Source organism: Pteropus medius, unplaced genomic scaffold (assembly GCF_902729225.1).
Source record: "Pteropus medius unplaced genomic scaffold, Ma_sr-lr_union100, whole genome shotgun sequence".
Taxonomy (NCBI): Eukaryota; Metazoa; Chordata; class Mammalia; order Chiroptera; family Pteropodidae; genus Pteropus; species Pteropus medius.
This window is the reverse complement of record NW_024349798.1, coordinates 15687223-15714726: the sequence shown is the minus strand read 5'-3', so window position 1 is coordinate 15714726 and position 27504 is coordinate 15687223. Positions and strand designations below refer to the sequence as shown.

Here is a 27504-nt window from a genome sequence, read left to right as displayed (position 1 = left end):
ATATCTCCTAAACAAAACATTGTAATATACAGCTACAGTATAATTATATAACTATCAACTCAAACTTAAAATTGACGTCAGCATTGACTTTCATCTGACATTCAGTCCATTTTCTGACTTCTCTAGTTATGCCAAAATGTCCTTTATTACTTAGCCCTCCTCTCATTAAACCACGTCCACCCCACCCCCATACTCGCCATGGTCAAGGTTCATCCTTCATTTCATATGCTTGTCTACTTTTAGTCTTCTTTAATGTCTAGAACAGTTTCCCAGCTTTTTTTTTTTCTTTTGACATTGACATTTTGGTGTGTCCAGACCATTTGGTTTGCAGAATATGCCTGTCTGTATTTGACTTATATTTTCCTTATAATTAGATTCAGAGTCAACGTTTTTGGCAGGAATGCTACATCAGTGATGTCAGAATTTTACATTAAGAATTTTAAATGTGTCAGTTTGTGCCATCTTTGACAAAAGTTAGATAACTTGGTCAAGGGCAGTGTTTTCCTGAATTCTCCATTACAAATATAACTTTTCTTCTATAAAAATTTGAGACCGAATATACTACTTTCTGTTGGATCCACGATTCAATTTTAACATCAGCGAGAAAAGGTTTTTTTTTAATTTATTTTAAACACTATTACATTGTTGTATAGAACCTGGGCTTACATCCTTTTGGTCAAGAGTCACTCTTTAGAAACAGTTCGTCAAGTTTGTCAAAAACTGAGGACAGTGCTCTGAGATGACTGCCTGTCGTAGCTCTCTGGTCACCCTTTTGAAGGAGGCTTGGCTATTGCACTTTTTATTCTGACAGTTATTTTACGTGAATAAAAGGGTCTCATAGGAGTGGGGTAAGGCTAGAGTTCTTTCAACTCTTGGTATAGGTTTTATAATTCAGCCATATCGTGAGCATTTACTCTATAGTTGGACCTCGATGGATGCTCTGGATATAGAGACGATTGTGTCTCTTAAAATAAAAAACTTCAGTTAAGTCAGAATCGGTGAGCATTTGTTGAGCACCCAGCTGTGTGCCTAGAATCTGCTGGGCGCTTTTTTACACATCACCTAAGTATTTACCCGGTGACTTGACGTGTTTAACCCCGAGGGCAGTTGTGGGGTCAGTGGGGCTCGCTCTCCATCTAAGGATTCATAAGGCTCAGGAGGGTTGTGACCTTCTCGGCACATTTTGTCAGCTGTAGGATCATGAGGGAAGCTCAGCTTACTTAATCTCTTTCTACCATAGCAACCGCATTTCCTTTAGGTGATTAATTTGGGTGATCATAAACTTACTTTTGAACAATTTGTATATGGGCCATGTCCTGTCAAGCTTTAATTGTCTTTAAATACTATCCTGCCTATTTTTACAGGTTGACTATGTCATTAAGGAAGCAACTAATCTAGATAACTTGGCTCAGCTGTATGAAGGTTGGACAGCCTGGGTATGAATGGCAAGACAGTAGATGAGTCTGGTTAAGCGAGGTCAGACATCCACCAGAACCAACTCAGCCTCAGGCATCCAAAGCCACACCACAGTCGGCGGTGATGCAGCTTGGGGCTTACTCTGAGGAAACCTAGGAAATCCCGGTGCGCTAGCAAGTGAGTCCTGCAGGGCAGCTGCACTCAGGGATACGCCCAACACCATGGCCCGCAACCCCAGGGTCAAGGGTGAAAGAAAGAAAGCTCACCGCCTGAACACAGAGGCTGTCTTTCTGCCTCAGAACAGCTGCGAACGTGTCAGGAGGTTAGCTGCAGAAAGAACTCGGGATGCCGCGGAGCACAGAGTGATTTGGAACTCCATTCCACCTGACCCTGTGTGTACAACCCAGGAACAAACCAACCCCGCCCAGAGACAGAAAACTGGGGCCGCGAAGAAATCACAGCCAAGGCAGATCTGACGCATCCAGATTCTCGGGTGACGCCTGTTGCTCGGCAACAGTACTGGTTGGGTTGACCAGTAAGTACCAAAAGGCTGTGCGATGCGATAAGCATTTCAGAAATGGAACTGAAAACGGAGAGCTATGTAACAGATACACTACAGTGGAAGAACTTACTTCTGAAATGAAGGGAAAAAAAATCAACCCATCACCATCCTCCCCAGTCCCCTGCCACCTCCCCAGCCCCCTTTCACCTGCTCTGGTAGATTAGCCATCTGTCCAATTCACTTTTAGTTCAATCCTTATATTTCATATACTTCCATCTCGATGCTGTCAACAACTCACATTTGGAGTGATAAATGGAAATTTCTCCAAAACCACATGGAAAATCCAAGGATTGTTTAAAGGTCTGATGATCACACACAAAATGTAATTCTGGTTATTTAAGTCATTTCTGTGATTCTATCATGTACAGTTTCCAGAATCGTCACTGTGCATTCAAAAGTAATGAATCTAACAGACATTTGATTTCATGTACACTCCCCTTTGCTTATAGTGTGCATTTTTTGGAGGTCATTCAAATTTCCCCCCTTCTGTGATTGCTGTAGTTTCTTTCATAGAAAGTAGCTAATCCAGTGTAATCTTTTTACCTTTTTAAAAACCAGGATAGAGTACCTATTAGAGTTTGACATTGTTGATGACAGATTAACAATAAAGTGATGTTCCGGTGGAGGCAAAGTGAAACGTTCTTTTAATTTGGTTTTCCTATTGGATACTTTTAATTTACAAGGCATACGTTAGAAGTGCTTTAGTTTACCTGGCATTTTAGGACATGTACATGAACGTCAGCAAAAACGAGAACCACCACCATCTTAAGTTCAATTAGTCTGTGAAGTACTTTTTGCATGATTTTAATGGTTGGCTGTTTAGTAAGACATTATAGTGGATTCATGGTCAGGGTTTCCTTAAATTTAGCATCGCATTTCAGTACTGACTGTGTAAGCTCAATTGTCGATCCAAAATAAAAATCCAGACTAAAGTAAGATCCTTAAAATCACGTATCAGCACAAAGTAGAATACGATTAAAATCTTATTTTAGTCCTTTTTTCCTGCAGCTTAGAGACTAGGGCTGTGATCACTTTCTAGTTGCCAATTTTCACAAACTTGAAAGGTGTTAAAGAAAAATTTCACATAGCTTTGGCCTTTTCTGTATTCTGATTGCCACATTAATCTATACTTTTTATTAAATACCCATCAGAGAATGCATTTCAGTATCAGTGCTTTTTAAATACTTTGACAGATATTGCAAGAAAGGTGGTATTTTTGAATACCCATATGTCTAATAGCAAGATAAGGAACCTAGTGTATCAAATTTTATTTTCTTCATTATTCGAACCCTAGTTTCACAATTAAAACAACCTATTTGGAATAATAATGCCATATTGTGTTTTGCATGCTGCTGCTTTATTTCCTGGAGGCCGTGGGAGCTATTGCATTCATCACTTGATTACCTCCGCTCTCAAGATGAAAGTCTCTCAAGATGAAAGTCTTTTCAGCAACATTCTTTGTCAGAAGGGAAACCTTCCATCAAAATGATTAAACCAGTTCACACTAGTTTGTCCCTATAGATAGTACTTAGCAGTTGCTTTCTCTTTGGTAAAGAAGATAAATGAAGTAGGTAAATTTTATCGCCTGTGAATTTCAGGCTTCAGAGGTACCTAGCACCTTATCCAAGCAAAAACGAAGCAGCTTTATATGAAAAACACGTGCCTCTGGTAAATCATCCATCACTTTTATTTGAAAATGGTCCCTCAGAGAATAGTGTGGCTTCTATGTGTTTGGTTGTGGGGCAGATATGAACAACTCATGACTTCAGAGCTGCTTTTCACTACACTCTGGACAACGAGACTCCGGTCTGGACAGTTTGGCTTCCTCTGGGACGTCATTCTGCGGGTGGCCTTGCCGTTTGGAACTCAACAGAATTTAATCCGCAATAAAAGGCCCAAGCAATGTAGCAGATTGAGCGGTCAGGGCTATATTTGGGGGATTATCTTGTAAAATAAAGTGTAGAGTGCTGTGGTTATGAAGTCATACGTTTTTGATGACAGAATACCTGTGGAAAACGGGATCTGCTTGCTCTCAAGATTCAGAGGGTACAGAATAACCTACAACCTCTAATTCAACTCAGAGTACCCTTGGAAATTGAAGTTGTGTTTTGTTGTCTTCAGTTTTCTAGAATGGCCTGAAGTTCAGTTGATTCTCTACAAAGCTGTGGAAGCTTAATGGTTTATGGAAGTGTCTGTATTTCTCTTTTACTATTTCTTTGGTATGTCTTGCAGTATCTCCTTATTTCTGGTCGTGAGTTCTCAACATAATTCACTAGACGATTATTAAGATTCTTTTGTGTCCGACACGGGGTGAGTTGTTTTGTGATAGCTGAGATTTCTGTGTGAGAACTGATAATCGAGCTCTTGATCCGCTTCCCTATGTTGGTTTTTTAGAGCCCAAACCCCAGGTTCAGGGTGCGGGTCTGTAATACAAAAAAAAAAAAACTTCCATCACTTCTGCCCTTAACACTTGCCTCTATTACCTAAGCTTAGTATGTAGTTTTCTTAAAATTGTCCAGTGTTTGTTCTCTGCATCGTTTTTGTTTTTTTAATTGTGGTTGTTCTGATGTGTGAAATTTAAGGAAAGAGCCATTAAAAAATGCCACGCAGGGCAATGTAAGTACAGCCAAATATTAGAGTCGATGTGCAATCTTAGGTTCTTTTCAATCCGAGGTATTATAGGCAGTACTTTAAACCGAAACTGAAAAGTCTTCCTGGCCTATTTTCCTCCACATATTTGTGATTACTCTGGGGCTCACTTGTTTTGGCAGTAAGGAGCTGGTTCTTTTCTCCCAATCCTTTTCATTCAAGAAAGCACCTACAATTAGGCTTTTAGCCCTATTCATCTACATGTTTTACTATTACCACATTTAAGTCCCTTTGTTTTACATCAGATTAGATGAATATGAAAACCACCGACCTTCCATCCTATGTCTTCTTGAGCTTGTAAAGTGCCAGTAATTTAGAGCTAGAACTCCCCCCTCCCTCCTGAAATCAAAGAGGTGGACTGTATTAAAGAAGGTAGACTTCGTTTTCAGTATTTGGGTTGTATTAGAAAGATTTCTCCTATGGGGAAAAACTAGCCTTACAAATTTTTCCAAACATTGGGGAAGGGGAAATTTACTGTTATGCCCCCAAGGGTTTGTGGCATTTTTCCTGCTTTGTAGGCCTGGGTAACAATGTCACCATCCCTTATTTACAAATGGGCAAATGGACTCCGATTTAGAGCAGCTTTATAAGTTCAAGGGTTAGTTGTATAGCACGAACCGCTTCATGTCTTTTGCTTTCTATGGGAGTTTGACTGTGATTCCTGGGGAAAAGCTGTTGGCTATGCTGATGAAAAAAAGTCATCCAGTTAGCTCGACTTTCGAAGGGGATAGACCTAAGAGAATGACGCGTTCTGAGAGGCAGACTTCTGGAATGTTTTCCTTTCAAAATAGGCTGATGTTTTTCTTTTCCTGGCAGTCCCAGTTTCAGCTCCTGTTTAAAGTTCTTATGTCAGTTATTTTACTGGTTTAAATTGCCCTTATATTTCCACCTGTAATGTCAGTGGGAACATCATACTTCATTTTACTTGTTACTTTACCCTTACTATAAAGAGCAAATTGAGTTGAACTGAATCTTCCTTGTCCTAATACACATTGTATAAATAAAGTGGCTTCTATGTACAAAAGGTTGTAATGCCTCCTGATGGATATAATTTTGTGATTGTATTTAAGATTAAAAGTTGAATAAATCACACCAGCTTCCTGAAAATGTTCATAATGCATCTTTTGCAAAAACAAAAATACATGCCTACTTTGTGCATATCTGCATTAACATGGCAAAGATTGTATGAAATACTTGTTTTTCAAAAAATAAAGTCTTAAAAGACATAGCATTTAAGCTCTGAATTCATTGGTAGCAATAGTTTCCAGAAAACTTAATTTTGGAAGATGAGTAGCTTTTTTTAAACATTAATATCTCCAAAAAAAGTTAAAATTTCTCAAAGAATTTTTTCCCACCCTTAAAATGCTATAGTATTTTTGAACATCAGTAGAAATTTTACTTCAATGGGAAAGTTCTCAGTATTAAGGCACAATTTATTAAACTTAACATCGTCAGTATTTAAAAACAAAACTATAGAACATTACTGACATATTTCCTGGCGTGCAAAAGCTCTGAAGAAAAAATGTCCATTTTGTTTTAATGTCTGGAAATTAGATTGCATTTGTTGCTCCTAGATTGTGTTAGGATTTCTGTTAACTGTTTTGTTATCCGGCACATTTCAAAAGATCACATCCTGTTTTTGCATTACAGAAACAAAGCTCAAAAGAAAGCAATACTAAGGGTTGGTGTTTTTTTAATTAGGCCAATTGGAATTTTAAAGACTTTTTAGCAGTGCCCGCAGGCCCTGAGGGTGCTATCGCCCTGGGAACGCATTTCTTAGTGACAAAAAAGAACCTGAGCTGCTCGAGTTGCTGCCTTTTGTTTTCAACTACTTCCATTTCACAAGCTGGTGTATAATCAAGTTGTACGTGGGGAACTTGGGTGAAAACGAGAAGTAGTCTGTAGCAAAAGCTGACTTCTCAAAATAGCAATGTCAGGGCGTGCGTGCGTGCGTGTGTGTGTGTGTGTGTGTGTGTGTGTGTGTTTAAGAAATGTCACTTTTTAAAGCCTAATAAGTCTGTGGCCTTGCCTTTGGAAATGGGCGTTACTGTGCCTACAGGAAGATTTTGCACTCTGCTCAATATATATTCACTATGTGGCTGCTTATTGTTTGAGACTTCTGATTTTCTTTAGGAGAGAGGGGAGGGCCCGGCCAAATCAAATCGGGTCTCTAAGTCAACGCACCGTGTCTTAACGTATGTAACCTATCTCCATCCCCAACATTCCCCAAAGTAGCACTTTATTGATGAGTCCCCTTCCCTTGCAAAGACTTCTTTCCCCCTCAAGCATTTGTCTGATCAAGATGCTTTATTTTTTCAAAGATCCCACCTTTTCTTGAAATTCACAATGCTCAGGTCCCTCTGGCTTTCTTAGGGGTGACATGTGGTCTGTAGCTTCCTTTTCTCACATTTCTTTATGCTTTTAAAACCTGGTAGTTATCTAAGGAATGCTTTTAAAACATTTAAATTCAATGGCATACTGTAGATGACTATAAAAGGATAAAAAATGAAGTTAAAAGCTATGGCAAATTTTCCCAAAACAGACATCTATCTAGGTCGTTGGGCAAGATTTCGATTAAATGAAAATCAGAGTGCTTGTTAATTCATTTTGAAATCCTGGAGAGAAAAGACGAGGTGCCTCAACACAGTTCATCTAGTTCCTGAATTGCTTATGAATTCCACTGCTTGTGAGAGGGCTTGCGTCTTTCCTTAGCACGACCTCTACTGTAAGAAAGGTGCTGTCAAAACCAGTCCTGGAGAAACAGCTCGTCAAGTGCCTCACAGAGAATTTACCCAATTTTTTTACCCCATGTAAATAAAGCAGCTTTATAAGTTGGTGCATTTTCCACGAGTTCTCAAACTATGCCCAGATCACCGCCTCCCCTCTCCCGCCCCCAAATCAACTAAGGCCTTTTTTACCAAGGGGTAGGAAGGAAAAAATAGGGAAAATCTACATAAATAGCTCTTTCAGTTTGTCCTCAAAAGCACGAGTCTCCGGGTCACAAATCCGGGCTAAAGGGGTCAGTGGAGCGGCTAGGACAGCCAGGGCAGAGATTAGAAGAAAGGTAGGGCTTCCTAGGGGCAGAGCGAGGTCGGAGGGCACCCGCCTGGTCGGGAGGAGGACACCCCAGCAGGCCCCCTTCATCATAGCCAGGTTAGCGAAACCTGCCCATCTCTGCCCTCCGCCTCATACTGCGTAGCATATTTCCTCGAGAACTAAATTTCAGAGAGTCTCCTTAGCTGCTCTGAGGTCCAGCAGAAAGTCCGAGAGAAAGGGTGGCGGCCAACCTTGGGGACACTGAGGCCAGGCGAAGCCGGGGACAGCGGCCGTTCAACAGCTTTCGAAAAGCCTGGGCGGGGCTTCGCACCGCTCCTGGCCGCTGATTGGCCACTCTGTGTCCCCGCCCCCTGGTCTCTTCGCTCTCCCGTGACCTCGATTTCAAGCCATGCGCTGGGCAGCAGTTGGTCCCGCTCCCCTTCAGGTTGGGCTCGATCCGTCCAATGAGGAGCGAGCGTCGCGGGGGCTGTCGGGAAACGCGGCCGGCCTATATAAGCGGTTTGCGGGGCGTGCCCTCGCGTCGGGGTCGCCGTGCGGGTGTCGGAGGGCGGCTCCTCTGGGCTGCGGCTTGCGCTCACTGAGGCGGCACCTCGGGGACGATGGCGGAGGGAGATAATCGCAGCACCAACCTGCTGGTGAGTCCCCGCGGCCGCGTCGCCGGGGAAAGGAGCGGAGCCTCTGGACTTCGCGCGGCTCGGCCGGGCGCTGCTGCGGCCTCGTGCCTGTCACCCGCGGCGGCGCCGGTCCCTCGGGCTGTTTGGGTCGCCTCTGCGTGGCGGTCACTAGTTATGTCGACCCCTAACATGCCCTGGAAAAGGTGCGCGAAGGGGCGAGGAGGGCTCGTGATCGGTCACCGCGAATACGAGTTGAGGAGGAAGTGGGAAAGGTGCGGGGAGGGCGGTGACAAACCTGGGGTGCAGACCCGGGCAGGGCCGCGAGGGGCCTGTCGAGCTCTTTCGGGGCCTAGGCCCCAGCCGACTCCGAGTTTCCTTCCCTTCGATCTTAACCGTGATGCCCCCTCGTTCTTTGCCCCCTTGCTTGGGCAAGGGTGGAGGGTCAGAGGGCTGCTGCCGAGAATTTGTGTTGGAGCAGGCGTAGCCTGACACGGCAGGGGACCGGGACCTGGGGCCAGCTGGGCGGACAACGGGAGGTCCAGGCGGCTGTCTGGAATTTGTGAATTGGGGGCGCGGGGGAGCCGGGAGCGGGGGTACAGGACGGCTTTAGAATAAGCAGGGGTCCGAAGGAACTGGAGTCGGGTTGTATCACAGGTGGACAAATTTGACGTCACTACGAATTTCACAGAGGATCTAGGCAAAATCGAGAGAAACCCGTGCATTTTCTCCGTTGGCTTTCCCCCAGGAAAAGGCAGGCCACGCAGCACAACCACCATGAGTAGTGAGGGAGCAAGGAATTTAATTTCTGATACTCGATTTTCCAAGAGCCCAGGTGCAAACGAATTTGTGATTTTCATTTTGCATTCGTTTTTAGAAATGCATGACCTGCCCTTACACACACACACGCGCGCACACACACACGCTCACACTCACACCTACCATCTCTGTAATTGGTCCTAGCAAGGTTTCTCTAAGAGGATTGATGGAAGTGCAGAGGGGCTGCCAGAGTTCACACAGCTATTGAAATGACAGATCCCGGCCTGGAGCTCAAAGGCCTTACAGCAGAGCAGCGTAACTCGAAGGACAACAAGGCCTTTGGCCTTGGATTTCCTGGATTCATATCTGTTAACCCTCTGGGTATCACAGTTTCCTCATCTGTAAAAGGAGGATAGTAACAACACCTTCCTTTTACCTAGTTGGGAGGATTAAAGTATAGGCATATAAAGTACTTAGCTAAGTTTCTTTCACATCATAACCTCTTATTTATTAAGCATGGTGATCAGTTTGGCACAAGTAGCATCTTTGTTAAGATTAAGCCGCACTGTCTACTGTCATTTGCATATTTCCCTGCGATAACTTTAAAAGGACACATGAGTTTCTTGTTCTAATTTTCTTTTCCTCTACCAAAATCAGCTTAAGGGCTTTTTGCCACATTAGCTCATCCTAGAAGTCTACTTTCAGCTGATTATCAGATTTGCAGAGAAATTTGAAGTCTAACCAAAATGTCCCACTAATGTGTGAAGCATTGTAGAGGAGACGTATAGAGCTTAAACTGCCTCACAGAAATTGGTGAAGGGACTTTTCCTTAATTGTGCAAATGATGTCACATCCAAATGATTCCATTACACTAAGAGCTATTTTAGAAATTGAGTGCTGTTCAGGTCGAGGCTTTCCTAATGGACTTAGGGGTAAGGATTTGAATCAATGAAATGTCGAAACAACAGATCGATTCTAACCACCCGAAATGAGCAAACATAAAGTGATGTGATTTTATATCCTGGGTACTGCGCTTAGTAGTGCATGATTTTGGGAAACTTAGTTAACCATTCTTTAATTGTAAAATGGATCTAATTATTCATACCTTGAGGGGCTCTGTGAGGATTTTGTGACATCATATATGAAAAGAGTAGCCCAGTTCTTAGACTTGGAAGGTGACCATTAAGTGATAGTTTTTTTTCTCCATTGGTTGCTGTCATTGGTACCAAAATTGCAGTTTTTGTAGGAACTAACTTGTTTAAGATAGCGATTTGGTTAACAGCTATTTTATATACTCGGTGCCTTGGAAGACTAACTCTAGGAACCGCAGACATGTTGAGAGCAGTAAAATGATGGCTTTCGATGTTGATCACGTGCAGGCTGCAGAGACTGCAAGTCTGGAAGAGCAGCTGCAAGGATGGGGAGAAGTGATGCTGATGGCCGATAAGGTCCTGCGATGGGAAAGAGCCTGGTTTCCACCTGCCATCATGGGTGTGATTTCTCTGGTGTTTCTGTAAGTGAGCTATTCAGTTACTTAAGATCGTGCTTGTTATTAATAAGGGCTCAGGTAATAAATACACAGCCTCCACTGATGATAGGAAGTGCCTTAAGTCTTTTGTAATGTATAATCTCTAAAGAATGTTTTTTCTTAGAGCAGTTTGCCTAGTTTTCAAAATCTGTAGTATTTACGTAAACTCGGTAATCTGATGCAGTTGAAAAAATCAGTGACTCAAACGTTTGGCCTTAGAATCCTTTACAGGCGAGGACCCAAAGAGCTTTTTCCTCTTGATATTGACATTGCATCTATGATACCAGGAAGCTTCCAGAAAACCACTTACGAGAAAATTAGAATGAAAAGGGCAGGTAACATCTTTGAGAATCAGAGGGCTAAGTGAAGAAATGTCTTCACTAAGAATAATGACTGTGTTTTTCTAACCTTTATTAATTTTTTTTTTTTTTTTTTTAACAGGACCATCTACTACCTAGATCCATCTGTTCTGTCCGGTGTTTCCAGTTTTGTTATGTTTTTGTGCTTGGCTGACTACCTTGTTCCCATTCTAGCGCCTAGAATTTTTGGCTCCAATAAATGGTAAGTGGCATGGTGGTTTGGCATGCTAATTTCTGAGACTTTAACCCTGGTGGCTCTGATTGGTATGCTGTCGTTAAGCACAGAGAAGTGCCTACCGTCAGATATCTCGGGATTAGATTTATTGCTTTTGTGTGAAGAGTTTCTTAGCTGATTCATATATAAATCATGAATTTCCAGTACTTAAAGCTCCATAGTTCTTATATGGTCTAGCATTTATTTTGACTTTTTCTTTTTCCTTTCTAGAACTTTTTATTGAAGTAAGAGGTTTTTTTTTTTTATAGTTAATGTTTTATTAAGGACTGTAGAACCCATGCAAGCTTTCCATAAAAGTAGTATGTTTACATTCTACATTTATTTCCATTGATATTAGGATAATATAATATTTAACAAATTTGAATAAATTTGAAAACAGTAACTGATAGATTTATGTTTGTTTATTTAGCAACTATTTATCGAACGTCTACTTTTATGTGAGGCACTGCTCTGGGTGCTGTGAAACATTTTGACTTTTAAGACTGGTCTTGTTTCAGGTTGAAGGCAGTGCAGCCGTAGTTAGCCAAATGCACGGCAAGTGCTTCAGAATAGCTTCAAGTTGTATATCCGTGTGGATGGTTGATGTCATTTATGCCAGTCTTCGAATTCGTTACTTATGAGTTCCCAAGATATAGTTTAAGTGGGTCATATTAAAATATTTTAATTTCTCTCTGGAATGTTGCATTTCTGACTTTTTAATCCAAATAATGAACAAAACTAGAAGTCGGAATCAATATTTTTCTCCTAGCTGCTCTTCTCTCCCGTGGTTATTTAATGTTTAGCAGTCAACTGTGCCTTTAGTGTTTTGTTCTCCTGATAATAGTACATTATAAAATAATTCTGTAAAGGGAAGAATTTTAAATTCTGGATCTTTGAGAACAAATTCAGGCATTTTCGGGGAGTCTGCTTAAGTTAAAGGATCATTGAGCATGTTTATTTTAAGATGTTTCTCTCATAGCAGAGTGGATGAATATTAGGAAATGTCCTTTGAACTGTTTTTCATGTGCAGTAATGAATTATGCTGCTGTTTTTCTGGCAAGTTTGTAACCATACCATGTAGCAACTTAACAAAGGGAATCAGCTTCTGACCTTGACTTTATTAGCCAGATGGCATTCTAATCTGCTGATTCGTAATTCCTGGGGAAAAGAACAGAGTTTCAGTACATGACAGAGCAGTTTTGTTGTTTGATCTTTATGGGAAGGAAGAACACTGTAGCATAGCCACAGCCCAGCCCTGACCATGGGTAGCATATAAGAGCAAATTGTTTACAAGACGTTCCAGGGCTCAGCAGAAACCTTCCCACTGTATCCGTCACTGCAACTTTAGGGGACAGGACTAGAGAGAAGGCAGCACGCCCCCCAGCGTGGGGCCTACGTTATAACAGCAGCCATTACCTCTGCATAGCAAAGATCACAAAGGCAGTTTTTTTGTTTTTTGTTTTTTAATTGGAATCCTCAAAAATTATAAATAAAAAAGGCTTTCTTGGAGGATCTTTTGTATCTTTACTGCTGTTTTGTTTATGTTTTCCCTCAGTGGGACTAAACTTATAAAGAACTTGGATCTGAGCTGTGTGTAGCTGCCTCAGCAGCAAAAGCATGAAGCCCAGTCGAGGGTGTGATGCTTCGCATTCTAGTAGTACTCACCTTGCTGCGGAGCGCTCAGCAGAAAGTTCACAGCTTCCTCAAAACAGTGCGACTCTGGTGGGCTACAACGCAGGGTTTACTGGGATCTGAAAAATATGAGAATAGAGAAATTAATTTATACTGAATTCTGCATGAGTCTTTTATCACGTCATTAACCAGACGTGGCTTTGGAACCATAGATCACCATTACTTTGTACACAGACACATGTACGTTGATGTAAAAACTTAATTCCTGGGCTGGAGGTGTCTGAATGGTACAAGAACTTTTTTCATCTTTATGAAATAAGGGCGAATCATTGTTGTTTTTTTATTTAGACTTTCTTTGGAAGATAGCTTTTTAAAATTGAGAGGATGGTGTATCTCAGTTTACCACAGAGGTTTGCTTATAGTGAAGGGGAAATTTTGTTTTCCCAGGACCACTGAGCAACAGCAGAGATTCCACGAAATCTGCAGCAATCTTGTAAAAACGCGACGCCGGGCAGTGGGCTGGTGGCGACGCCTCTTCACGCTAAAGGAAGAAAAGCCGAAAATGGTACTTTTTTTTTTCCTTTTGACCTATTCAAATGAAGCAAAATTTTAAGATTGAGTTAGTTTTTACTTCACTGTAGTATAATGATCGCCTTGCTGTTTGAATGTAGTTTGCTGTTCCTCATCCATTGGATTACTTCCTTGAGTACATCCACAAATGTTTATCTGCATTAGACTGAGTCACTGGAAGTTAAAATTACATTTTACATTGAATTTTGTGTTCTAGTAGGGTGAAATTTTTGTTTCTTTTTCTTTACTGAAATAAAAGACATACTTAAAAAGCGTTTATTTTCTTAGCTTCACATGCAGTTACTATGTGAAGTTATCAATTGTAAAATTGGTATAATTCATTTTATAAACTAACTTAAATATAGAATTACAGTCATTCTAGGAGGGAATATATCTAAATTCTATAAAGTAAACCTAAGAGTTTTCTATGGGTTTTATATAACATATAGACCTTAAGTATTTTTTAAAAATGGTAAGAAAAACGGAATTGTTTTCTAACCTTTTGAAACGATGCCCTCGTGCTAATGCCCCTCGGCCTGTTCCCGGCACTGACCAGCTCTCATTATTTCTGTTCAGTACTTCGTGGCTGTGACCGTGTCTCTTGCTGCGGTTGCTTGGCTGGGACAGCAAGTCCACAACCTTCTGCTCACCTACCTGATAGGTAAGCCCCGGGGAAGGCCGGCTGGGCCGACAGTCACTGACCCAGCGCGTGCTTGCCACGTGCAAGGCGCTGATCCCGGAAGTGTGGCAGTCTTGAATGATGACTGACAGCCGGGTCCTTGCCTGCAGGGTTCGTGGTCTTGCAGGAAGTTAAGACAAAGAACATAACCAGGACGTGGTTCCATAGTGTAGCGGTTAGCACGTCTGCTTTTCACATAGAATGTCCTGGGTTCGCGCCCCAGTGGATCCATGGTCCATGGTCCATGGTCCACGGCCATGCCACCCTGAACAAGCCCGATGTCTGATCTCGGAAGCTAAGCAGGGTCGGGCCTGGTTAGTACTTGGATGGGAGACCACCTAGGAAGACCAGGTCCTGTAGGTGTAAAAAATAATAATAATTAAAAAAAAAAGGAAAAGAACATAACCGGGGTAGAAAGAAACATGCAAGAGGCAATAATAAGCAGTGAAGTTGAGAGCTGTGATAGCCAAAGGTTCTGGGAATAAATACCAGCAGAAGTGATGGGTTTCATATTGCTCTCTCCCACGAGAGTGCCTGACAGTCCGGGAAACTGCCTTTCTAAAACGTAATAACATGCAGGAAGTTACCTGCTGCCTCCTTAATTGTGTGTGTTTGTTTGTTTTTAAGTGACTTTCTTACTGTTGCTTCCCGGACTAAACCAGCATGGAATCATTTTGAAGTACATTGGAATGGCCAAGAGGGAGATAAACAAGCTTCTCAAACAAAAAGAAAAGAAAAACGAATAACACATCTGCTTCATTCATGTGATTGCCGGTGTATACAGTGCCCTTAGGGACAGTCTCTGTGATGCTCCCTGGATTCTAACATGTTACAGAAGCCGCTCTTTGCTCGCCCTCCTCTGCCCTTCGTTACTAGAAATTCAGACTTGTCACCTAAGGCTTTACGCTTAGTGTCTTCGTGTCAAGTGTAGCTGGGCGCATTCTCATCAGTTGGCCTCATAAGGACAGCTCATTCGCGAATATCATTTGTTTTGATTTTTCTCACCCAGGGTTAATTGAATTCTTACTTTTAGGCACCTTCCTTTAAAATAATATAGTGGTGAACTTCACCCTTTAGTACGGTTAGCAGTGACTTTGGATAACTGTTCGAGTTGCCCTTCGCTTTAGCTAGACGCAGGTGTGGTGGTCTGTGGCTACAGGAAGCTGGTTCTGTCTGCTAACACAGTCTGCTTAAAAACTGGCTCCGTGCATATAGAGACCAAGCTTAGCCCTTCGATGAAGAGACCAATTAAGATGCATTCCTCATTCCGTTTCTAAACCATGGGAGAAGAATCCTCATGGAATAAAATGAAACTGGTTCCATGCCCTGGTAGGTGCCGGTTTCTTCCTGGTGCAAAGCTGAGCAGTTTGTAGGAAACGTCGATCCTCCCTCCAAAATGGTGGATCTGACCGGCTCTCATCCCCTTGCACTTAGATTTCAGTCAGCAGGTCCTTAAATACTTCATTAGCAGGCTTCCAAAAGCTTGGGTTTAGCGTTTTTAGCCTACTTTTCAGATTTTCAGCTGACTGAAACTAAAGTACCTAAGAGGTTAAGACTCACGTCTGTGACCTTCACTTCAAAACCAGCCAATAAAAGACAAACGTCTTCCTTTGTTTAGTCAAGATTCAGTAGAAAATAATCTTTTCCTACTGATTTTTCAAGACCAGAATAAGCCTTTAAAGGTGTAAGCTTCAAGATTCTCGTTTTATGAGGTGGTGACTGTGCTGGCGTCTGACTTTTCCCCTAGATATTGCTCTGAAGAGCACAAGGGCTGTTGGTGTGAGCAGACTGTGAGGGTGGTAGGTGCCCTGAGGTCTGCAGACTTTGGACCTCCTTGGAAGGCGTCTTAGAATCACTCTCCCTCCTAGTAGCTAGAAATTGAGAGTAGTTGAAATCTGTAGGAATGAATCTGAGGGCTGAAAATGTGACAGATTTGGGAACAATTCTTAAACTCTGACTAACTAGCTGTAATATAGTTTGGTGAATTTATTGCACTGATGCTGTAAAACTTGGACTTTGTGGTATATCTGTCCCTAAATGAGTGTTGTTTTCTCCCCTTCAATATTCTGTAAACAGTGGCACCCGTGTAGCATATGTTTTGATTTTTTTTTTTAATGTTTCATATGAAAACCACAAACTACCTTAATTTACATGTGTTTCTTCATTGTAAATAAGCCTGTCTTCTTATCTGGATCTTTTTTTGTGTATACGTAGGTGTTCTACCAATTTAACTACTTTTGTGGTTTTAATCCTATATTTCTTCTACTTTGTTTTGTGAAAAGGGGGAAAAATAAAAGCCGGAATCCCTTTTCGTGTCCAGCTTTCTTTCTCCTTAGCCAGTACAGTACTCACATGTCGGATTTATGGCTCCGACTAAGGAACTACTCTGTGTGATCATTACATGCCTTTTAAGATACTCTTTTAAGAAGTAAAAGGCTTAAATGTATTGATTCAGCAAACATCCGGGCACCATGCTGGGTGGAAAAGGAAACACAGTGAGTAAGTGATGGCCCTAAAGATGACCTGTGAGAGGGCCCAGTGCTGGGGACAACAGGCAGGGAACCATGGGCACCTCTGTCTCCAGCACACATGAGGCGCTCAGGGAATAAGGGGTGGGCAACTTTTGTCTGCACTTCCGCCCATTTCCTGTTTGCCCCGAGAACTTGCCAGTGGCACTTTGAAGCTGCAGCGTTAACCTCAAGATAACTCGTGGATTACAGTCCTAACTTTCCCCGAAGTTTGCCACGAAATACCTTGCTCTTATTATTTTTGCATCGTTGTAGTATTTCTAGTCTTAAGTTTAACAAGTGACATCATTCTATTGATAGCATTCTGTTTTTAGGAGTGGCATTTCCATTTACAGAATATAGTGATTCTCAATCACTGAAAATGTCAAATCCTAGAAAACAGCATTCCTATGTGTGATGTTAACATCGTTCTCGAACAGTTACCGAAGATTCGTTTTATGAATCTGATTTATGTGTACATTTCTGTTACATTAGGATTACAGACGAGTTCTGTTTAGAAATAACTCCAAGAACCGTTTTTATGTTTTATTTTTACATTGAACATGGGTCAGATTAGCTTCAGCCTCAAAGAGTGTGTTCATGTCAAATTAATGCTTGCAGCGAGCTGCACTTCTTAAGGGGGAAATGGGTTAAACATATTTTAGAATTAGAGCTCAAACTGGATGTTTTATCATTGGGCCTCACTATACGTAGTGGGTCCTGGGAACAGATTCGATCAGATTAAATTGAGTTTCCTCCTACCCTACCCTCTCCAAAAAAACAATTTGGATCCTTCTTTGGAGCCTCCTGGGGGTTTGGTGATGTGCAAAAAAGGGAAGTCTCAGACCAAAGTCACCACAGGTCTAATACTTTGCCTAATACTTTGAAATGCTGGTCTCCCACCATTCAGCCAATCCCTTCGGCTGCCTTTCTGCCCAGGCCAGCTTGGCTCCCCTTGTGCCAGCTCCGGCAGCAGCAAAAGCCCCTTTCGAACACCTACCTGGGCAACACCTCCAGCAGAGGTCCTATCGTCCCAGAATTCACAAGATGTCGAGAGGAGGCCATGTGGAGTTAGCGGAGCCAAGAAGCGTGAAAGGTCGTGGGAGTTTTTAGGAGAGGTGATTTAATGCCAGCAGCTTATCCTCCACACGTTGCCACACATTTTAACAATTAGATCACGATCAATCTCATCTGAAGCCCTGTTGGCAGGTTCCAGTTTGCTTACGGCATAAATCACAAACTCAATCAAGACAGTTTACACATGGCCCTCTGTTCCATTTTCCACTCCTCTACCCTATTTCCCAATTCTAACCTAGCCATTCTGAGATTACCCATCTTTATCTCATGCCCTCCGAGCTCTTTCATAAGCCTAGAATATCTATCGCCCCCACACACCTTTCCTAATGTTTTGGCGTCAGGCCTAGATCCAAAGCCTACCAAGTCATTTATCTAGTAGTTCAGACAAGTAACCACTTTATTTGGCTTTGACTTTGAAAACAAGCACATTTTTAAGGCTGAGTCCATTTAAGATTTTATCTAGTTTTCTCCTTTGTGAAATGCGGGTAGCAGTCTAGCTCTCATAGGGGCATTATGTAATCGCATCGGTGGTTCTATGGGTTCGGTGAGTTAGTCTACAGGAAGCACTTAATGGCAGTCATGAACTGGTAGTGCCCTTCAGGACACAGATCAAATGGCGCTTCCTCTGTGAAAGCTTGAGCAGCATCCCAGCCCACCTGCAATTCCCAGCATATGGCACATTGCCCAGCTTAGTGATCTTCCTGGGATCTGCAACTCACTGCTTCCAATCTTTACCCTCCCCTCTAAGTTCCCTTACGATCAGGAACGGATTTTTGTCCCCTCACCACATGGCATGCCTGGCACGTGATATTTCGAGTTTGTTCAATGAATGAATGAAGTGTATGGAGAGATAGTAGACGGTGCTATTTTTCTATTTACGATAAAGCTCTTCACTTAACTCCCCATCGTTGCTAAGGCCCTCTGATTAAGGTGAACTCCACATTTTTAGTAAACAAAATGTACCCTGTAGGGGGAACCGGTTCTTCAAGGAAATTTTCATTTAAAAAGAAAATGGTTCTTTTGTAATGTATATCTAACCAGAGAATTCTATATCCCTGAGATAGTCAAATTGGGAGCTTTGTTTTCATGGGGTTCACTTAGGACTTGAGAAGTGAGGGTGCCGTGGGCAGAGGCTTTATACTAGTATGGAATGTCAATGAGCACTCACTCTGCTAGGTTTTATGTTAATCTCTTTTTGATGGATTATTTCATTTATCCTCACAGCATTTTCAAGCGATTGGTAGTATCACCCCCATTTTACAGATGGGGAAACTGATCTGCCCATTCATTTATTCACCAAATAGGTATCATGGGCTGACGATATGCTAGATAGCTTCTAGAAGCTGTGAATGCGGTGGCAAACAGCACTAAGTCCCTGCTTGCTTGCAATTTATTGGGGACAGAAAATAAATACACTTCCAATGTTTCCGGGGGTAAGTGCTAAGAAAAATTCAGCAGGGTTTTGGGTTTGAGGGGAACGAGGAGGAGGCTGGATATGTGTGTGTGGGAAGCCAGGGAATAAGCCGCCTGGCTAACGACAGGGTGAGAGGGGGTGGGGGTAGGATATGCAGGTGACAGGGAAAAGCAAGTGGAGTATCCTTGGAGTGTCTGAAAAAAGCAAGCCAGGGGAGATGACGCCTGGTGTGTTGCGCAAGGAGGCAGGTGTGCACTTCAGGGAGGGCCTCGGAAACTCGGTAAGGAATTCGGATTTGACTGAGGGTGATGGGAGCCCTTGGAGACTGCATGATCTGACTGATTTAAGTTTTGAACAGCCATTCTGGCTGCCATAAGACAGGGATGGTAGAGGGGAGGGTAAAGGTGGAAGCAACAAGATCAGGAGGTTTTTTGCAAATATTTCAGATGTTAGGTGACTCGCCTCAGGTCACACGGTTCCCTTCCAGGTGATTAGACACCCGGGCTTCAAGCAGTAGTTATAACTCCCCGTCTTTCTGTCGCTAAAATGTACTAAGCATTTATACGTGAAAGACGTCAGCATTATTTCATTCGACCCTCGCAATAACCTTTTAGAGACAGGTATTATTATTATTACTCTTACCCCGGTTTAAAATTTGTGGAAAGTTCAGAGATAACAAGAAATTTATCCAAATCGGTTCTTGTCTGGGTGCAGGAGAGCAGATAAAAGCCACTGGCTCAGAATCCTGACCGTTTATTTTGAAACATGTGTGGCTTTCTTCCAAATTGTGTTTCCCAGAACTTGAAAGAAACTTCTGGAGCCCGAGTAAATAATTTCCAAGATTTAGGGAGTCAAAGAAGAACCACCGATTAGACAAAATATTTTTAACTGCTTTGAAAATGTAATATATAAACACGTTTCAAAACAACAAAATAAAGTTGATAGGGAGAAAAGCAAGTAAGTCTTCCATCCCGGTTCAGGGGCAATGACCGGTTTCTGTGGGTCCTTCCAGAGATATTACAAAAACGTAAGTATCAAAGCTTATTCTACATGACGAACAGCTATTGCAATAAAAATTGGCAAACACCTAGGCCCTTGTCAAGTTTTTACTTTTACAGGGAGTCGAACCTCCGACTACTGCCTTACCTGGGAAGGTCGATTCCATCGACTCTCCATTGCTCACCTCTGAAGAGGCTCCGCCCCTTTACCCGCCTCCTTCCACTCGGCATCTTTCTTTTTTTGGCGGTACTTTGAAAATCTCGCGATAGCTTGTCCGCTTCCCATAACTCCGTGTGCTCGCCCCTCCCGTCCTCTTTCCGCCATCTTTCCGTGCCGGTGAGTAGCTTTCTCTGAGGAATCCAGCATCATCCGGCTGTCGGAGCCATCCTGCAGTCTGAGACTCGACTTCTGTGCTCTGAGAGGATGCCGGGGCCCGCCTGGGCCGGGCGTACTGGCCTTGCGGGGACCTGGGCAGGCGTAGGGGAGGGTCATGCTCAGCCGCCCCACGCTCCGTACCCTGGAGAGCCCGGCCGGCCTCTGGGTCCCAGGCCGCAGCGCTAGCGGGAACAAGAGCTTCCGACCGCCCGGGGAGGCGGCGCCAGGACCTTCCCGTAGTGGCTAAGGCAGCGCCTTGGCGGCGGGCGGCATCGGGGACGGTGGGCGCCGAGGGCCGTGCAGCTTCCCGTTGCTGCGGACGCTCGGCCTGGCGTGGCGGATTGCTCGGACCTAACCTGCATCTTCGTGCTCCGGGCTCTCCCCTCATGCACTATAGGGCGAGAGGAAGCAGGTCGGCTCCTGGCTCTCGGCTGTCGGCGTCCGGAGCCTGCTCTGGGCTGAACCCTTAACGTTCAGAACTTTTCAGACTATCACAGTGTCTTGCAGTTCGTGCCCGTTGGGCTGGTCTGTTCCGGCGCACGTAAAATGTTTATTTGCCACTGTTGTGCACTTGCTATTGGATACAATCTTAGCGCAAAGACGGGCGATTTAGTAGTTTTGGGTGTTAGGTGACAGTTACTCTTTCGGATATTCGGACAAGGCTGACGTTGAGTTAGTTGGGTCGAAGGACCATGTTAATATAGTACAGTTGCTGCTGGATTTTCAGACGTTTGCGAAACGTCGCCGACACGGCTCCCGTTCTGATAACTGACAGACCGTAGCTGATATTTTTGTTTTGGTAGCTGGGGATACTGGGGGGACCAGTGTGCTTAGAGATGGGAAAACTTCGCGATGACAGAGGCAGAAAAAAAAGATGTGTTCTCATAGTGGAACGATGGGGTGCCTGTTGACAATGACGGTAAAGCCTTGTCCTGTCTTCCCGGAACAGCCATAATGGTGCGCATGAACGTCCTGGCCGACGCCCTCAAGAGCATCAACAATGCTGAAAAGAGAGGCAAACGCCAGGTTCTCATTAGGCCGTGCTCCAAAGTCATCGTCCGGTTTCTGACTGTGATGATGAAGCATGGTGAGTGTGTTTTACATTCTGATGTAAAAATATTCAAGGAATTGGTCCTGTAGAAATTAAGGGGGTTAAGAGGACTGGGAGCATGGAGGAGCAAGGTGTCATGCTACCTGGGAGCCGATGCAGTTGACTTGCTGTGGGCGGGATAGTCTGGGCAAATGATGCTGTTCAGGAAACACCGAGGAGGTTAGGACTGTTGAAGAATGAAGTTTGTGACTGTTGCTTTGCTAGCGGGGAGTTAAAATGGCCTTTGTGCAGTATTGCATCTGCGACATGTCATTGGGCTCCCGAGTTCTTCTAAGGATATCTTCTACTTTGGGAGTGGGAAGCTGTGAAGGGGCAAAGGCATAATAATCCCCTCCGTAGAATTGCAGGGTATGTGGTTTTGGGTGTTGCCCCCTAAATAGTAAATATTAGGCTGTAAACATTAGTTTTGTTATAGAGTAATCTGTCTTTCCCTAAACGGCTTAAAAACAGTCACTGACATGAGGGAAAAGAATATAGTGGGCAAAAAGTAGGAGTACTAGAGGAGCATAAATATTCAGGTCTGTCAAATTGCTGTTTGCCATTTAATACAGTCAGTTATGTTCCGTAGGTTACATTGGCGAATTTGAAATCATCGATGATCACAGAGCTGGGAAAATTGTTGTGAACCTCACAGGCAGGTTAAACAAGGTAAGAATTCATTATCTTCCACATTTAAGAATTAACTCACCACGTTAACATATAATTACTGTTATAAGAGCAAATGGTGATGGTGTGCTTTACTTAGGTGAAAACACTTTAGGAATTGATTAAAATCATTTTTGTCCCATTTTACTTCATGTGTTCTCCAGTGTTGTATTTGCTTTAGAATTGTTAGTGTTTGGAGGCTGAGCTGTCTGAAGGAGGTGCGAGAGGGTTGGTACCTGACTGGTGGTACTGGTATTTGAGTCTTCGGTGATAACACTTGCCGGCCTCAGTGGCTCGAAGTTCGGTGGCAAAGGCCACTGATGCTTTCAGTGTAAATAACTCTTGACTGACCTTTTTTTGGTGATCGTGTGTTGGGTTTTTTGAACACTGGGTTTTTATGACAATACTGATACTTCTGTTTCTGCTGACAAAGATAGTACATGTATCTTCAAGGTCTGTGTTCCCTTGTCGTTTGACTTGTCAGCATGACCCTGTGGATCTCTTTGATCCTTTTGACTGTGGTCTGACTGAGTGTTTTGGGGGTAGGTGTCTGTAAGCTAGCTAGGGACCCTGAGCTGCTACCCTGCTTTCTGTGTTCGGATTTGTAGCTCTCAGATTTGCAATGAGTCTTAGATCCTGTAGCCTGCAAAAGTGTGGGGAAAACAGGCCCAGGAAAGAGTCGTGGTTAGCGGCAGTGGCCAGATTGATTAGTAAGGTTATTTCCAGGTCCCGCAATGTCTGTTTTACAAAGTTGCTTTCCTGTAGAGTGAAGTTGCCCACGTGTGGGTGGATAGATAGATGAAAACTACTGAATATGAAGCCTTTATGAGAGATTCGAAAGGTTTGCAAGGGTACCTGAGTATGTCTTGTTTTCTTGCAGTTGTAAGTAACCATTAGATCCCAACCCCCAAATTGTCACTCCAACCCTCACAGTGTTCCTGAAGTAGAAGGGGGTGTGTGTGTTTTCCTGTTTTTAAGTCTCAAGATCTGAGTCCTGCTCAAGGTCTCAGGTAGGTAGTGACCAACGGGAGGCGGTAGATAGTTTATAGAACATTTTAAAACTCCTGCAGAAGATTGTGTTTAACATTTTTTTGAAAAGCTCTAAGTCGAAGTGCTGTGCACCAGATTCTTGAACATTCACTGTACATAAATAAGTTTGAACAGAGCATTTCCCTAGTGGAACACATTTGTGGCATTCTTGTTCTGTGGTCTACTAGTTTGAAAAATTCTGGCTAAGAGGTAGTTGAAATCCAGGCCCTGCCACTTAGTTTCTGACTTTGGGCAAAACAAGCTCAAGTTTTCAGTTTCTCTGACTTTAGTTTTCCTCATTTTTGCCTCAATTTCTTTGCAAGAGATGGATGTACCCTTAACTGTGTGGATATGTAATGGGGCTAGGTAGTAAGGTAGTATTTAAAAACTATAGCTCAATTAAGGACATTCTGTTCTTGGTCACATCCTCTTACGCTTCATCTGGTTTGGGAAGGATATGCTGGTTTAATTCTAGCTGAGCGAGAGGTATTTTGTTGGAATGAAAAGCTTGGGTGCTGAGTAGTGGAAGCCTCAGAATGGTCTTTCACTATAGGTTGCTTGGAGAACTGGTTTTTCTATTGCTGTTGCTGTATTTTTTTTCCATCCAGTGTGAGATTGCCCTTGGCGGTCAGGTGACGTAGCCGATAGGGTAATGGCATGAAAAGAGAACCTGAGTGGGCCTCCCAGCATAGGGCGGTGTAACTGCTCCAAAGACTTGAATACATTCTAACCTCATAGTCTCCTTTAGTTTACTGTTAAACGTCGTGGAATTTTTTTCAATGATTGTCTTGTGCGGATATGCACAAACCGGCTACCTGCTGTTGTGCCCCGCCCCCTCGCGTTTACACTTTGATGGTGCTAATCCCGAGTGTTCTCACATGGTGGTTTCTTGTGTGTAAATAGCAGGAGCCTGTCTGCATTGCCTTTTTTAAGTGTACTAGCGATTTGTTAGAGCAGCGATGTGAGCAGGAGGGGTCCCATTTAGCTTTAATTAATTAAAGAGGCTTTTGATCCCCTCAGTCTCCATTTTCTAAACCCGGTTGATCTAGTCAAAGACGCAGCATGAGCCCATAGGTAAACTGTCGGCCGTTAGTGGATGCTTGCTTGCGCTCGCCTGGGTTTAGGATTTGTCTGTGAGTGATTTGGGTGATTGAAGCACAGCGGTTTGGCTCTTGGGGAGCATTCACTTTGGAGGACAGTGTTGCTGTGTTTCAGTAGCAAACAGCTGGGATAATGTTAAGAACTTTGCTCTTTCTGCTGCCCATCCACTTTGGAAAGTTAGTTTGGAAAAATTTGGAGTTGTAGGGATAGCACGCCTCAGAGACGTTTATTGTACGTCATTGGTATAGACTTATGTTCTTAGATTTTAGTTTAGTGCCTGTGGAGCTTGTTTCTTAGAAATTCTGATAATGTACATTTTTAGTTTATAGGTGAAAGATTTTAGACCCTACGCATTCATTTCAGCTTTACTATATAAAAAAAGTTTGCAATTTTATTTGTCTGAGACTTAGTTCTGGGACAGCTCTGCAGCCCATAGGGATGCACACTGGGGACCTGACATGACACGCATTGCCTTGTGTTCCACCTCTTTTATTGACTTTGCTTATGTTGAGTTGGTTGGTTTACATGATATTAAGTGATTATAAATGCTGTTTTGTGTTATTCCGTTTATCTGTTGTTGGTGAAGTATGAACAGTTTTCTGTTGTGCTTTTACAGTGTGGAGTGATCAGCCCCAGGTTCGACGTGCAACTCAAAGATCTAGAAAAATGGCAGAACAACTTGCTCCCGTCCCGTCAGTTTGGGTGAGTTACTTTTCCTCATTGAAAGCAAGTTAATGCTGTCTATGGTCAAGCTACCCTGAACAAGCCCGATCCCGTCTGATCTCGGAAGCTAAGCAGATTCGGGCCTGGTTAGTACTTGGATGGGAGACCACCTAGGAAGACCAGGTGCTGTAGGTGTAAAAAATAAGGGATTGTAAGTTGATAATGTTCTTGTAACCTGTGAGGTCAACCAAGGGTTGCCTCGCCTAAAAACAAAATAAAATAAGTCAATGCTAAGGATTGCTGTGATACACTTTGACTCGAGCTGAATTTTGGGTTTTTTGTTGACAGCAGTAGTAATTGTCTCCATTCCCAACCAGCTTGACTCAAGGATTAGCTTGTGTTAGGCTTCAGATTCTGAGGGGCATGTGAGAGCTGAGGCTGAGGCAGATTTGTGTCCCCTTAGTGTCTCTTTGGGTTCAGTGCATATTGCTCATCTTACATGTTCGATATGATCCCCTCCTGTGGCCAGAATCACTTAGGAACCCTAGGCCTTTTGGGAAACTCAGTTTGAAAATCTTGATTCTTTGTAAGACTGAGTTCAAATCCTTGTTTTCTTATTTTAAAGCTGTGAGGCCTTGGGCAAGTGATAGCCTTGATTTCTTAAAATCTATAAAAATGGTAATAGCACTCTTATAAGTTATGTTACCTGATTTAATTCTGGTAAAGCACTTTGTGGTTAGGAATGTAAGCCCCCCATCATGTTGGTGATGTGGTTGGATTTACTCCCACTTCATGGTTACTGTATATAGTGTTTTGAGTGAGTCATTGCTGATTTTCAGTATGATAATAATTTTATTGCCTCACAGTTGGCATTCCACATATGTGTCTTAACTTCACCCTATTGTAACCCTGAGAACCAGGCCAGGTGGAGCTCCCACTGTCCAACCGACCCTCTGTACAGCAGCTTGCCTCTGAGTAGACATAAAGTGGCAGAAACAGTTCTGTCATGCTTTAAGCTCCATGTCTCCTTGCATGAGAGCAGAAAGTGCCATTTTGAAGATAGAAGAGTCCAGTCTTTGTTTCCATTAAGCTTAATAGCATCGTTTCTCAGTGTCAGCCCAGGGGAGGGCTGTATGAATGTGTGTAGCCGAGGTCTCTGGATTTGAGTCTTTCGGTTCCAGAAGCCATGCCCGTGCACTGCCAGCTTGTGTAGGCAGTGTTTGTTAGTCTCTGTCTGTTAGGGAAGGCATCTTAAGCATGATGAATGTTGGTGTTTTTCTGTACCAGAAAGTGGCTCTGTGTTGAACTATTTAGGAAAAACTCACCGGCATTTTTTTTTAACTCTCCATAGTTTCATTGTACTGACAACTTCAGCGGGCATCATGGACCATGAAGAAGCAAGACGAAAACACACAGGAGGGAAAATCCTGGGATTCTTTTTCTAGGGATGTAATACATTTGTTCAAATAAAATGCCTCAATGGACTCTGGTGCTTCGCTCGGTCGTTTTGAACTTGACAGCAGAGTAGCGAGAGCGTCTGCGGCAGTGCAGCCTTTGCGTTAATTGGCGAAAGCCGTGTCCCTGAAGTGAACAAGAAAGTCTTGACTTGTGATAACTGAAGCCATCATGCTCATGGCTCCGCAGAGGAGAGTGTCGCCCAGGACGGTCGAATCTGGGTTGGGGTCCAGGTGGGGAAGCCTGTCCTTCTGAGGTCTTATGTTAACCCTGGAAAGAGTGGGTGGCTTTCCTGTTTTTAGCTTGACAGTGCACATTTCAGGCACTTGGTAACTGCCCTAAAGACAGGGCACAGTTAGTCAGTTGTGTAAGCGCTCATACGGAAGCAGGCAGGGAGCAGACGGCTAGAGCCCATGGCTCACCGAGACTCATCTCAAAGTAAATTTGGATGGCATGTCAAGATTTTAGCAATATGTGTTTGTAAAATGTCATTTTTAAAAAATGAAACATCTTAAAAACTAGTTTCACTGTAAACCGGTTGCAGTGTGTTCCTGGAGTTGAGATGTCTTTATTCACTAGACCATTTTACCTGGGAAATTCTTATAAAGAAGAGTTCAGCTGCCAAAGAGGGCAGGGTGGCTCCTGTGAAATAATATACCAGGGCTCCACTCACCCTTCCTAAGAGCAGTGCTGTCCAGTACAGATGTGACAAGAGCCACATGTGTAATTACACTTCCTAGTAGCCACATTTAAGATAGTTGGGATTGATTTTTTTAAATAACGTACCATGTTCAAAATGTTGAAATTTTAACATGTAATTGGTATGAAAAATGAATGGAATTTAATGTCTGAAAGCATTTATTGTACATTATTTACACTTAAAGCACACCCTAATTTGGACTAGCCATTTTTAATAACCACATGTGGCTGGTGTTCTGTATTGGACAGCACAGGCTGACTAGAGTTTTGATAGGTCTGTGGGTCTGGCCAAGGAGAACTTGGGGCGCTGTGCACCTAGTCATGTGTAGTTGGCCTGTCACCGGGAGTGGGATGAAGGGGGCAGCTCAGCCTTACAGAAAAGGACAGCAGCTA

General features: G+C 43.1%; 3 protein-coding genes, 1 long non-coding RNA gene and 2 pseudogenes across 7 annotated transcripts in view; 5 read left to right on the top strand and 1 right to left on the bottom strand.

The window, feature by feature from the left end:
- SMG1 (SMG1 nonsense mediated mRNA decay associated PI3K related kinase) overlaps positions 1-5858 on the top strand; it is an 89192-nt gene extending 83334 nt beyond the window's left edge. The window contains exon 60 of one of the 3 annotated variants that reach the window (XM_039885433.1): positions 5724-5858. In XM_039885433.1, the coding sequence (XP_039741367.1) occupies positions 5724-5847 (124 nt within the window). In that variant the 3' untranslated portion in view covers positions 5848-5858. The other 2 variants (XM_039885431.1, XM_039885432.1) reach the window with 2 other exon arrangements.
- Positions 5859-8164: 2306 nt separating this feature from the next.
- ARL6IP1 (ARL6 interacting reticulophagy regulator 1) lies at positions 8165-16345 on the top strand. The gene is made up of 6 exons (XM_039885435.1): positions 8165-8319; positions 10434-10567; positions 11024-11143; positions 13235-13352; positions 13934-14018; positions 14664-16345. The coding sequence occupies exons 1-6, from the start codon at positions 8284-8286 to the stop codon at positions 14780-14782; spliced, it is 612 nt and encodes a 203-aa protein (XP_039741369.1). The 5' UTR covers positions 8165-8283; the 3' UTR covers positions 14783-16345.
- Positions 14284-14399, top strand: LOC120620659 (uncharacterized; annotated as a pseudogene).
- A 730-nt stretch (positions 16346-17075) lies between the features above and the next one.
- Positions 17076-20235, bottom strand: LOC120620444 (uncharacterized). The gene is made up of 2 exons (XR_005657868.1): positions 20181-20235; positions 17076-17742 (listed from the first exon to the last, which is right to left on the bottom strand). It is a non-coding gene; the product is annotated as an uncharacterized LOC120620444 (long non-coding RNA).
- Positions 20232-26442, top strand: RPS15A (ribosomal protein S15a). Of its 2 annotated transcripts, none has more exons than XM_039885436.1 (5): positions 20232-20369; positions 21358-21495; positions 22088-22167; positions 24911-24996; positions 26309-26442. In XM_039885436.1, exons 2-5 carry the CDS (start codon positions 21363-21365, stop codon positions 26400-26402), a joined length of 393 nt encoding a protein of 130 aa, XP_039741370.1. In that variant the 5' UTR covers positions 20232-20369; positions 21358-21362; the 3' UTR covers positions 26403-26442. The 2 variants fall into 2 exon arrangements, with proteins under 2 accessions (XP_039741370.1, XP_039741371.1); XM_039885437.1 differs by lacking the exon at positions 20232-20369 and adding an exon at positions 20798-20820.
- Positions 25034-25152, top strand: LOC120620599 (uncharacterized; annotated as a pseudogene).
- Positions 26443-27504: the final 1062 nt, after the last annotated feature.